Raw genomic sequence first — 13,377 nt, forward strand, 5'->3', positions numbered from 1 at the left:
TAGTATTATGTAAAATAAATATATATTTTAATTTTTTATATTTAAACATTTTTATAACCATCTCAGATAGCACTGTCACCAGTCATACTTTGGAGTATACCAATTAGGAGGAAGAGTTTGGGATTTAGGGTGATAAGCCTTAGATTCTAGTCCTGTCCTTCCCATAAGTTGCTTTAAAAAGGTTAACTAAATCTGAACTGTAGTTTTTGCATCTGTAAAACAGAAATTGCCATGCCCTACCCCCTGCAAGTAAGAAGATGTCTTTGAAATGTTTTGTAAAATCCTAAAGTACTATTAGATGAAATCTCTTTTTTTGGTATTGGGTCTTCCTAATAAGATTGTACCTCTCCGGGGCACCTGGGTGGCTCAGTTGGTTAAGTGTCTGCCTTGGGCTCAGGTCCTGATTTCAGGGGCCTGGGATAGAGCCTCAAGTTGGGCTCCCTGCTTGGCATAGTTGCTTCTCCCTTTGCCCCTCCCCCCACTTGTGGGCACTCTATGTGTCAAATAAGTACATTAAATCTTAAAAAAAAAGATTGTACCTCTCCGATTTTCAGTTTGGAAATAAATCTTCCAGGCCTTACTAAGGTCTATTGCTAACTAGAGCCTAGGCTATAGTTGCTGAGGGAATCTTCATATTTCCTCTTCAAAAGGGAATGAACATCCTTCTCATCCCCCTGGTGCCCAAGTCAATCCATTTATGATGGTCCCACTCAGAAGCAAAGCTGAACCAAGCCAGCTCTTAGCTTGTTGGATCCCCAGACCACCCTTAGACAGGGAGATAATGCCTAGAATAAAGGAAAGGAAACAGGTGATTCACTCTCTTTCCCCTAGGGTCCAGGAAGGGAGCAAGTACTGGGTTCACCAGGGCATACAAGAACAAAGGGATTCCAGTGGGTTCCAGTCCAGCTTCATCAAGGAGAAGCTAAGTTTTGTGCCTTGCATAAGGAAAGCCAAGCAGCCAATGAATAATAGAACCAGTAATCATCCATATTAATATAGGCTAGATCAGGTTCCCTTTCCTTAGATCCTAGAGAATCCCATTCAGCCATAGACAGATGCAGTATCTCATACTGTGTTCCTTCATTTTGCTTGACCTATTGAATCATTGGTGGCCAGAGGCATGAAGGGGTCCTGCAGACACAGAAAGCCAACCCCACTGATGTGTCTCTACATGCTGCTCCTAGTATCCATTGCCTCTCTCTTGTTCCTTTGGTATCCCTGACCTTCTAAACCTGACTTTAAATGTACCTGTTCTTCGAAGCCTTTTCTGGCCAAACCACCTCCATCTTGATGGCCCTGTTTCTCTGTAGTTCCTCAGTCCTTAAATGCCACAAATATGACAGACTTGCTTGTATTTTAACTATTAAGTCACTTGCGGGATCCCTGAGTGGCGCAGCGGTTTGGCGCCTGCCTTTGGCCCAGGGCGCGATCCTGGAGACCCGGGATCGAATCCCACGTCGGGCTCCCGGTGCATGGAGCCTGCTTCTCCCTCTGCCTGTGTCTCTGCCTCTCTCTCTCTCTCTCTCTCTCTCTCTGTGACTATCATAAATAAATAAAAAAAATTAAAAAAAAAAAAACTATTAAGTCACTTGCATGAGTTAACCTGACCCCAACCCAGCATCACATTTCTTAAGGTAAATCACTGTGTCCCACTGGAGGCTCAGCAAGTGTTAGCCAACTGACCAGGGAGTATTACCAGACCAGGGAAAGATCAAGTGGCATAGAAGGATGTTTGAAAATGAGGGAGAGTAGATAGGTATGATGGATAGCATCTTCCCATATCACTCTCCCCTCAGCCACCCAACTCGAGGCCCACAAAAGAACTAAGTTTCTTGACTCCAAACTATGTTTTGAGTACTGGGTTCTGGGTATTCAAAGATATATGAGACATGACCCCTTCTTCAAGAGTCTTACAACTTGGTGAGAAAGACAGCAGAGTAAACAAATCATTACAATGAAGTGTGACAAGGGCTGTAATGGGAGGCTGTGTAGGGAAAGGAAGGATAGGAGCATCTGGCTGGCACAGTCAGTAAAGCATGTGACTCTTTTTTTTTTTTTTTTTTTTTTTTAAGTAAGCTCTACGCCCAATGTGGGACTTGACCTCACCAGCCTGAGACTAAGAGTTGCATGCTCTAATAACTGAGCCAGCCAGGCAACCCCAGGCATGGGACTCTGGATAGCAAGATTGTAAATTCGACCCTCATATTAGGCATAGAGTTTACTTAAAGGAGAAAAAAAGGAGAGATCAGCCCTACCAGGAAAGTCTAGAAACACTTTATAGACCTGACATCTTCTGACGGTTTAAAGGATGAGTTTATAGGACAGATAGGGAAAGATCCTCAGAGCAGAGAATAGAGCATATGGGAGAGGTACAGAAGAATGTAACTATGGGGGGGGGGGGGTGTTGTATGGGTGTGTGGGTGTGTGTGTGTATAGTGGGTGGACCAGCAGGGGACAAGGCTGAGAGCAGAGACAGAGTCTGGTGTCCTCATGGGAAGCCTGGGATCCCTGCTAAGGAGATTGCATTGATTTTGTAAGTCCAAAGAGAGCCAAAGCCAGGTATAAGCAAATGGATGATCCTATCCAGTGCTTTAGAAAGATTGGGATGCCTGGGTGGCTCAGCGGTTGAGTGTCTGCCTTTGGCTCAGGGCATGATCCCAAGATCTGGGATCGAGTCCCATGTCGGGTTCCTTGCAGGAAGCCTGCTTCTGCCTCTGCCTATCTCTGTGTGTGTGTGTGTGTGTGTGTGTGTGTGTGTGTGTGTGTGTTGCTCATAAATAAATAAAATCTTTAGAAAGAAAGAAAGATAACAACATGATCCCAGTTAGGGAGGTGCAACATCCCAGTAAACATCCCAGCAGTCTCTCAGTGAGACATCCCCACTGAGCTGTGGGTGCCTGCCTGGCAACCAAACTAACATCGTTGGAAAAAAATGTCCTAACAACTCATGGGGCAACCAAGGGCTACCCTGGGGCCTCTCCAAGGACTCTCGAGGGTGATAGGGTGAAAAATGGGAAAGAAAGAAGAATGAAAGTGTCCATCAGAATACCTCAGTGGAGTAATCATCCTCCTCCTTTTTGGAGTAGGGAGGAGCAGATGATTTTCTAAGGAAGAACTAATCACAGACCATGCTGGGTCTGAGAGATTTGAGCAAATAGAGGGCACAACCTAGATCTTGAAGAGAAATTTCATAAAGGCCAACGCTGACAAAAGTTTTAGGAATTCACTGGGAACTGCTGTGAGGCAAATATTTCACTGGGCATTAGGCTTAGAGTCATACAGGAGGAGTGTCACCCTGAAAAAGAAGGACCATGACAGCTGTACTAATGTTATCATTTGTGCCAACAGAGCACCACCATCACTGGCATGCCAGAGAGAACTCCCCAAGTGCTCAAAGACATTATTTGAAAAATAAAGGAGGAGGGAAAGAATTAAACCCATTTGTGTTTCTAGTAAATTACTCTTTTAGTACTCTAGAGAAAAAAATTCTCAAGTATTAAGTGCCAAAAATGCAAAATATATTAATATTTCCTATAGATGATTCCTTTTGTCATCACCACCACTATCATCTGTACTTTTGCTACCAAACTGTAAGTCCAATTCACCCCTATGAAGAACTTTTGAGTCTGGCGAAATTCAGGTTATCTCAGTGCTTGTTTTACCAATGGGCAATAACTACATTGTTAGAGAAACTATAACCCAAGAGTAATTGTTTTCTTTGCTATACAGATAACATGTATGCTAAGAGGATATTGCCCTTCACTTCCAGGAATTTGAGACTCTAAACATGTATATAGTGAAATGTGCCAAAGTGATTGACCAATGATTTACTACAACAAATAACTCAATAGATAACTCTGGAATAAAACCCCATTGCTCCGTGGCAGCTCTAGCCAGGAATGCATGATATGTACTAGGTACACAGTATCATATCCATGTGAACAGGGCAAACGATCCTGAGTAGACAAGGGCAGTCCTTTCAGACCCTCAGATCTCTCTGTGCTCATCACACTGGGCTTTTTTCTAATTCTTGTTGCATTTTATGGCACCTGCTTCTTTTCCAGCACATTGCTCCTGAGGGCAAGGATCAGGTCATATCCATATCAAAGGGAGCCTAACTATTTCTAACCAGAGGAGCTAACACACAGAACTTTTCCAACTTGAATATTGGCTTTAGAATCATGAGATGATTGCTGACAACCCTCCACCCCCAACCTTCTGCATCAGATCCTGTAGGATGGGACTGTATGTGCATTTTAACAAGCCACATCCCCTACCATCCCCCTTAGATGATTCTGATCTGGTTGAGAACATTTCTCAGTCTGTGAGCCTACAGTGTAAGCCTGGAGCACACTCTAGATCAGCTAGAGCTAGCTTTCATCCCAGTTCTGTACTCAGTAGCTACAGGGCAGACATATAGAAGTTTCTTAAGCCCAGCCCCCTCAGTTATAAAATGGGGATATATGTACAAATTAGATACACAATAAGAATGATGGCTGCCAGGGGCTTCTGGAGAGAGGATGTGGAGTAACTTGTTTCATGGGTACAGAGTTTCAGCTCTGCAGGATGAAAACTTTCTGGAGATCTTTTGTACAACAATGCAAATACACCTAACATTACTAAGATGTACATTTAAAAATGGTTAAGGTGCGGGATCCCTGGGTGGCGCAGCGGTTTGGCGCCTGCCTTTGGCCCAGGGCGTGATCCTGGAGACCCGGGATCGAATCCCACATTGGGCTCCCGGCATGGAGCCTGCTTCTCCCTCTGCCTGTGTCTCTGCCTCTCTCTCTCTCTCTCTGTGACTATCATAAATAAATAAAAATTTATTTAAAAAATGGTTAAGGTGATAAATTTTATGTGTTTTTGCCACAATTAAAGAGAATTTTTTAAAGAAAATTTTAATGGGGTTGCATAATAGCATCTACCTCACACTGTTGTTAAGAGCATTACATGAAATAAAGTATGTCAAGTATCCGGCGCAGTCCGTGATCTAGCAACTGCTCAAAAAATTACAGTTATTATTATTGTCATGGTTCTGGTTGTTAAGGTAGTTAACTATGAATAAGTTACTATTTAAAGGCATTTTAAACCAAATTATAGACTGAATCTTCAAGCTGATGGAGGTTCTCTATACTTTTTGAAATGGTAAGCCAGTTTTTCAGGAAAGCATTGGGCTGTAAAATGGAAATTTATTGGGACACCTGGGTGGCTCAGTGGTTGAGCTTCTGCCTTTGGCTCAGGGTGTGGTTCCGGTGTCCCCCTATTGAGTCTCATGTCGGGCTTCCCTCGAGGAGCGTGCTTCTCCCTCTGCCTATGTCTCTACCTCTCTTTCTGTGTCTCTCATGAATAAATAAATAAAATCTTTTTAAAAATGGAAACTTATTTCTAATCATTAATTAAGGACTGTTTCAATCTCTCCCCACAAATTCAAGTAACTTTTGACAAACTGCATTTTTCCAAATCCTGAGCAACAGACCCATTCACATTTCACATGTAGATCCTTATGTTTAAAAACCCAACCATATTACAGGTCAATATGTGAAAGCAGGAGGATTAGGCAGTTGAATTCCTAACACTAAGATCCTCAATTGCAGAGATGGAGACAAAAATGTTTAATTTTGTTTTTGCAGCTTAAGCTTAATGAAGGAGGCCAAGCAAAATCTGCTACTGTAAAAGAAAGAAATGATCTTTATGAAATATTTTGCATCTTTGATGTGCACATGGAACCCAAAGCAGATTTGGGAAACATGGCATAAACCCAAGGCCGTAATTTTGATTGTCTGTGCATCATTTTGATTTTGTGTGCATCTATTCTAATTTCTTCTCTCCAGCCTATTATTTAAACCTTAGCAGGACAGATGTGCTGTTTTACAGGGGCATAATCCACTTGGTGGGCGGATAACCAAGAGGCCTTTGGTCTTCATCATTTACTCCAATAAGAAAACTAGACTATTGCCTTGTAAAACAGCGTGAGTCCCACACCCTGATTTCACACGCTATGCTAACCCATGGAATATCCTTGGAACTTCTCTAACTGAATTCATAAAATTCATCATGGTCACAGAGATCACCAAAATTTGCTCTAGGCTGAATGAAATTAGGCAAAAGTCAATCTAGAGATATAAATAGTAAAAATGAGAGGGTTGGAAAATGAATTCAGGTATAGGATGTTAGGCCAGCACAGGTGCTCTTATGAATCAGATTGTAAGGCTGAGTACTACTGGTACTCTAATCCCAGTGGCTTTTAAATCTCTTAATTGAAAAATAAATTCCAAAGTCATTGCTAAGGATTCCCTGCCACTTTTAAAAATCTCCATTCTATGTGTAACTCTTGTAATTGTGGGAGGTAAGGGTTTTCAGAAAGACCAGGAGACCCATCCCAGAACTTTTGAGTGATGACAATATAGACTGTCAAGAGGTGATACTTGTGAAATCAGAAATGGACGGCAGTGTATGCAGATGGACCACCAGCAAGGATTATGATTGCTCCCACCCACTATTATCCTTGCCACGTGTTACGTGGAAGGAAGGAGAAATATGAAGAGCTGTGATTGTAAACGGCAAGAAGGAGTGATTAAAAGAATGTAAATAACCAGACATTAACTTCAGATTCTGGGCATACTGCCTTCTGTCCAATTAATTTTTCTTTTTCTGATGCAGTAAAGACATTACCTTGTTACCTTAATATAGGAGTCTCTGATCAAGGCTTGAGGTTCTGATACCCAAGTGTTAGCTCCAGCTCTAACTTTTCCTAGTCACGTGATCTTGGAAAAATCACAAGCTACTCTAGGACTCAGATTCCTCATCTAGAACAGAACTTGGATCACATGACACATTGAATTTGGTATTTGCAGAAATTGAAAAGAAAATATATCTGTAAAATGGTGATAAACCAGGAGATCTCAGAAATTCTTTCCAGACTCACCATTCAACAGACCTGTGACTTCTTTTTTATAGGCTCATGTCCCTTGTCATTCTAGTCCTCTTCTGCACTTCTGTATCACCAGAGGGATCCCTTTTTATTTTTATTTTTATTGAGTACAATCCTACCTTACATTTTCTCATCGCATGATAGTGTTACCCCTCAATTATGTTACAAGAAGGAAGCATTTGCCATTAACCTGATCATACAGCTATTTTTTCAAACAACAATCAGTTGGTTACCAGAGCATATTACTATTTTTAAAGTTCCGTGTAATATTTTGAAAGCTATATAAGGAAGTATTTGCATTTTCCTTCCATAGTTGTGTTCTGCTTGATTTCAAGAGTTAAATGAACAGTTTCAAATGCCTTGTGTATGATGCTTTTCCCCTCCATTAAAATGCTGGAGGGTTGGGGGTTTTTTTCCCCTTTTGAGGAGGAAAAAAGAAATCTTACCCCTGTAATTTACTTTGGTTTTTTCAAAAGTTGGGTAGGGAAGTCAATATAATTCAGGTAGAATCTAAAGTGTTTTTGTTGTACAAGTGTGCACAGAAAGGAAGCCTATAATTTCTGAACATTCTTTTAGGAAGTTTGTATTCTCTGTTTTCCAGGGAGCCTTTACTTTCCGAGGGAGTATGATCGACATGCCATTACTGAAGCAAGCCCAGAACATTGTTACGCTTGCCACATCCATCAAGGAAAAATGATCTGTTAAATGAAACTCTCATCAGGTGGGCTGAACATATACAGTGGGTTTCTTAAAGACAAACCATAATACTCAAGGCAACTTGTTAGTATGCCAGATCGGAACCTTTTTCCCATTTACAGTTCATGTTAATCCAATTTTTTTTATTATCTCACTGGCCAGTTATTCCTTTAAAAATGAACTTCCTTCTTTTTGATTCCAAGCTTATGATTTTACTGCTCATTAATGTGTTACAAATATGCACTTAATGATTTCACAGGGAGATAAAATAGTGAAGAGAGATGGGCTGAGGGGCTGTTAGGACTTTAATGAAACAGATCTTTCCCGAATATTTCTCCCTTCACATTTCTCACATTAGATGTTTCCCACATTGTTCTACTCCACACTATAAATAATTTTAAGGCCAATCTTAAAAAATGGTAGTTAAGTGAAGGGGTTGTGTTTATTTCACTAGAAATCTGATAAAACGAGAGATGACATAGAAAAAGTTATCATTTTTGTTCATACAGATGGCTTCTAAAAATAAATCTTCAAAACTGATTACTTTTAACCTCCACCTCCCAAAATGAAACATCCCTACATTTGAACTGCTAGGTGAGAACTCTGAAAGCCCTCATCCTGGGTGAAGGCTATGGGTCAACAGATACCAGCAATTAAAAAAAAAAAAAAAATGTGCAGAAACACAAGACCATCCATTCTCTCCCTTAATTTCCCCATTTAACTGTTTGCCATTGAGGCCACTTCCCCCCTGTAAATGTATGGCCAGGACAGGGCCCCCTCAGCAATAAACTTGTAGACTCTAAGAAGACACAATGCAGCAGAGCTGGTGCATATGGTCCCCTGCGAGATTTGCATCACATTAGAGATGCTGCTGCAGGTCATATGGGCGGTATGGTTAACGGGCTTAGTAAAGCTGTTTTGAAGAGGTTAACCCAGCTTGTAGTAAGGGTAAATAAACATAACAACCAGCCATTCTTCCCTATTCAGCATGTGCTCTTATACTGAAGGCTAAAGGGTATTGAAGCTGGGAAGGATCAACTTGTGTTTGCCAGAGGACGCCAATGAAATTTGAAACACCAACAATCAGAGATTTTGTTTCTGCTCCTCATTAAATCATGAGCTTTTGTGTTGAGACTCTGGATGACTGTTCTTTAAGAAATTAACAGAATGGGAAGTTTTAAACTCTACACCAACCTTTTCATGACCTACACAGCAGCAAAGCTGCTACTCTTAGACAAACACTGCAGGGAAGGCTGTTCTGTTTATTTAAATTTGTAAATAGAAAACAGTTGTTTTTTTATTTTCATTTTTCACCTCCTCCTATACCCTTGTTGTTTATTTCCTCCATGGCCTCTACTGTACAACCCATTCAGGGGTCCACTTTGTCCCTGCCTCTTCCAGTTCCTACAGGAAGCCTAGAGTTGGAAGTAGAGTTGAAGGTTATATACAAGGAAGGGCGCCATGGAACCCAAGCAGAGTGGGAGAAGCCCACACACCGTCCTGCAACACCCACGCATGCAGTGCACTGAAGAAAAGGGATGATTCATTTCTAACTGGCATCCGGAAGGAACTGAATCTAGGCAGGAAGAAAAGGGATGATTCATTTCTAACTGGCATCCGGAAGGAACTGGATCTAGGCAGGAAAGTTTTTTGCAGGGGGACACATTCTTGAAACACCAACTAATAATCCCAAACTTGGGATCTGAGGAGACTGGGATGGGACATGCTAAGCCGGGGTCCTAGGCTGCCTTGGGCAGTGGGTCTCCTTTCTTCTGTGCACCCCTCTCTTCAGTCCCTCATGAGAGCATTGTCACCCTTCACCTAGGTCATCCTGTGCTGCCACTGAGTTAGCTGGAAAGGAAGGTAGGTGCTCGCTCCATCCTCACAAGGAGCCACCAGCAGGAGGAGGATGACACCTTAGCCAAAGTGGGAGAAAACTGGCCTCCAGCCATTTGGGGCAGCAGTCAGCAGTTACAGCACCACCACCACCACCACTCTTGCAGCTATGCCAGTGTGGGCTGGCAGCCATGTGTGTACCAGGGTAGTTCAGGATCATAGACCTGGTTCGGACCCCTTTACTCAGAGCACAGAGACACAGGAGGACTCCGCAGAAGGCAGAAGGCAAAGGGAGGCCTCCTCTCATCCTGACCTGTCCCATACACACACCTCCTCCTCACCTGTAGAACTAACCCATGCAGGACCTGTCTTAAACAAAAAAAGAAAATGAAAGCCTTCCTTCATACTTCCCTACATCAGCCCCCACTTCAACCCAACTGCCCTTCCTATTCTTGTATGTTGGTGCAGATAACCAGTTGATTTGACAGGATGAAAGCCCAGACATTATACTCTCTACCCCAGTTACATAGGAAACCCCCTAACCCTACATGTGAACGTCCTCAGGCCAAGGGCCCACTGAGAGCTAAGCCCTCCCTCTGAGGGCACCTCAGATTCTGGGGTGAAGGCATTGGGACCTCAGGAAAAACAGACCCTCAGCACTGTCTCTGGGTGCTGAGAGCCTGGATGTGGCTAGGACTCCCCACCCCCATTACCAACAGACCCATGGGTTCCTAGATACCTTACAACGTGGGACTGACTGGTCACCACACCCTTTGATCTGACACCTAAATGTTGCATTTATCTTCTTTCTCACAACCCAGTGTTCCCAATTATGGTAATATCATGAGACGAAGACCCACTAGAGCCAAAAATGCGGACCAACATCGTACTCTGAGCAAAAAACCCTAAGGAGGGCCCCAGAAGAGGGTTTAAGTTAGAGTCAGAGATCCTGGGGAATTCCTCCAGCTAGCAATGGCCTACAAGAAGAGGAACTTGCAGCAATCTGATTAATTAAAAACCATACCTGTTTATATTTTGTGTAGCTCATCACAAGCTGCTTTGCCATATCACCCCCTTGTTATTAATTCTTGGGGGCTAAATTATGGGTAACACTATTAAAACATTATCAGAACTAATGAGAAACAATTACTTAGAAAATGAGCCAGGACAAGATTGAGTTGAGAACATCAGTGGTGATCACTGTAGATTAGTTTAATAAATCATCAGGTGCAGGGCAGGGCTGACTCTATGTATGCAAAGCCCTGTCACGGGAAAATGAAATTGAGATTTTTTTTGCATAATTTTTTCATTAATCTCAATAGGACCCGTGTGGTGTAGATTGTTTTATTCCCCTAATACCTTGCCTGAGGGGGGGTGCCCAATAATGTCTTCATTGTTTTACTGAGATCTTAATGACAATCTGTGACAACCTCATTTTAATGTATAGAGGATTATATCAATACAATCATGTTTTATTGAAATGGTGCAGGGGAAAGTCCAGCGGAGTCAGGCACTGTCTGTGAGCACAAGTTGGGAATTTCTCGGGCATCTGGGTGCAGTTCCCTTCAGATTTCCAAGTATTGAACCGCGGGCTGCCCTTAGGTCCTCTCCTCCAGGGACAGGCTGGGAAAAGCTTCCTCAAGACTTCACCACAGCCTCTTTGAATTTGAAAGTAGCTCGTAGCTTGCCATGTATTTCTGGGCACATGGAATAGACCATGTAGGTTGTTGGGTTTTGTTTTGTTTTGTTTTGTTTTGTTTCCTTTTCTAAAATATACCTGTTACGATCATTAACACATGAACCCCTAATAGTTCTGCCCGAGTTTGGGAAACTGACCTTACACTGGAGAGGTTATATTTTCTAAGGACGTCTTAAGAGGATAAAGAGGAGTACATGGCTTTTTAATTTGAAGGACATTCTGGTTTTAAGGTTTGCATTCATCTTGGAAGGCTAAATGTCCGTTTTGTTTTTTATTTGTACCTCTAGTCCTTGGAAGGCAATTGATGGTACAAAACAGGTTATAAGATTACCAGCAGGATCTCGTGCATATTAATGCGGGCGAGGGGCACCGAACCGGTGGGTCACTGAAGAGTTTGTGCCCCAGGCTCGGGGACACTGCATTGTAATTGAGGGGAAAGTGGAGGAAAGTCATTAGCAGAGCTCAGCATTTAAATGTTAAAACTTTAATCTTCCTTTCCGCGCTTTATTTTAAATCGGGGGCGGGGGCTAACCGAGCGAACAAAATGGCAAATAATTAACTTTAAAATACCTAACTTAGTACCTGAAAAGCTTGCGCCGTGGTACTGGGCAGCTCTTTGCTCTCCTGTGACGGGCGATTGTGGCTGTTGGTCGTGGTAGTTTGTTTACATTCCAGCAATTATTTGGCAGCATATTTCTTTCCGAATCGGTAAGAATTGCCAACGACATAAAGAAAGTGATGGGTGGGAAGGAACCAAAAGCGTCGTTAGCGCCTTTTGCGATGGTTTGCTGTCGATCCGACCCGGTTCCAGCTAAGCGGTCTGAAGCCTGCAGAATTTTTTTTATTTAAAAAAAAAAAAATGTTTACAAGTCTTGTAAAAGACGAGATGTCTCGCTCTCGCCCTTCCTTTTTTTTTTTTTTTTTTTTGAATTTTGTTCGTAAGCAAACGGCTCGGCGTTGCCGGTTGCTGCTTCTTCCGACAGAAGGGCTCGGCGAGCCCGGGCCGCGCGCCCCGTCGGAAGGACGTGCGCCCCCGGGCCCGGCGCAAGGCCGCGTCCCCGCCGCTCCCCGAGGACGCAGGGCGGCCGGCGGCGCAAGGGGGCCCCGGGGCGCGGAGCTCGGCGGCCCCCGAGGCACCGCGCGCGCCGTCCCTACCCCGCGGGGGCGGCCGGGGCCGGGAGAGCCCGGTGGGCCGGGGCCGCGCACCCGTGGGCCCCCGGAGCCCGCGAGCCTGTCGCGCAGCCCGGCTGTAATGGTGGCAGATCAAAGGCTGCCCCGTGTCCCCGCGGAGCCCGGGACAATCCCGCGCCTTTGTGAGCTGTTGCTAGGAGCTCGGGAAACTAAGGGAAAGTGTCAGGAGCATGTTAATCAGACTCGTTACAGTGTAACAATAACGTCTCTCTCGGGTCTCCCAGGCCCCCAGCACCCCTGGCGCACCCTGCGCGCAGGCCCGACACCTGCGCGGGGCCCTCGCGCCCGCCCTGGGGACCCGCCGGCCCCTAGGTCCCTCCGGCACTGGCAGCGCGCAAGGCCCAGCCCTGGGGACCCTGCAAGCGCCCGGCGCGCCCCCTGGGCCCAGCTCGCCTTGACCAGAGCCCCGCGCGCGCCCTTCGGCTGCCGGGCTCAGATCTGGATCCCTGGCCGGAGGGACCTTCGGAGGAATCGGATCCCACCCCCCGCACTCAGTCACTGGACTGGATTTCCCACGATATTCAAACACCGTATTAGAATCAAGAGAAAAACGAGCATTCCATTTTAGATTGGTTTTTGGTTGAGTTTCTTCAAAAGACTCAAAACCAACTTTGCCAATCTCCCTCTGAAATCCATAGAGGATAGATACTATGAGTGATAATCCCGAGTTTAAAAACAAAACTTTTCTGAAAGTAAAGATTCCTCTGCACTTTTTTGAGAGAATCCTTTCATTCATTCGTTTATTCATTCAACAAACATCTGTTGAGCCTGACCCGGTGCCAAACAGCTAGCTTGTATGAAAGTCATAGGACTGGTTCCGGATGCACTTTTCTTTCAAAATTAAAATGCTCTTGTGTGAAGTCAAAGGAAGAGCAAAGGCGTAAAATAATGTCAAATGCGGAAACAAAAAGTGCCATTGACTACAGTAGTGATAGTAACAAGAGAGGTGCGGATTAAGAATTTAAAACATTTGAAAAACTATACACCATATGCTTGGAAAACCAGCCACTTTTTTCATCTGTTT

General features: G+C 43.9%; 1 protein-coding gene and 1 long non-coding RNA gene across 10 annotated transcripts in view; one reads left to right on the forward strand and one right to left on the reverse strand.

Moving 5' to 3' along the window:
• The window catches only part of CLYBL (citramalyl-CoA lyase), a 298,522-nt gene that overhangs the window by 248,813 nt on the left and 36,332 nt on the right, over positions 1-13,377 (forward strand). For 5 of the 9 annotated variants that reach the window (XM_038569949.1, XM_038569955.1, XM_038569957.1 and 2 more), the window contains exon 8: positions 7,533-8,761. In XM_038569949.1, the coding sequence (XP_038425877.1) occupies positions 7,533-7,628 (96 nt within the window). In that variant the 3' untranslated portion in view covers positions 7,629-8,761. Of the gene's footprint in view, positions 1-7,532; positions 8,762-13,377 lie in introns of those variants that run through there. The other 4 variants (XR_005376521.1, XM_038569953.1, XM_038569951.1 and 1 more) reach the window with 2 other exon arrangements.
• Positions 1-13,377, reverse strand: part of LOC102154680 — a 92,952-nt gene that overhangs the window by 27,710 nt on the left and 51,865 nt on the right. The window contains exon 2 of the long non-coding RNA XR_005376522.1: positions 11,745-11,989. This is a non-coding gene — a long non-coding RNA (uncharacterized LOC102154680). The remainder of the gene's footprint in view (positions 1-11,744; positions 11,990-13,377) is intronic.

Source organism: Canis lupus, chromosome 22 (assembly GCF_011100685.1).
Source record: "Canis lupus familiaris isolate Mischka breed German Shepherd chromosome 22, alternate assembly UU_Cfam_GSD_1.0, whole genome shotgun sequence".
NCBI classification, from domain to species: domain Eukaryota; kingdom Metazoa; phylum Chordata; class Mammalia; order Carnivora; family Canidae; genus Canis; species Canis lupus.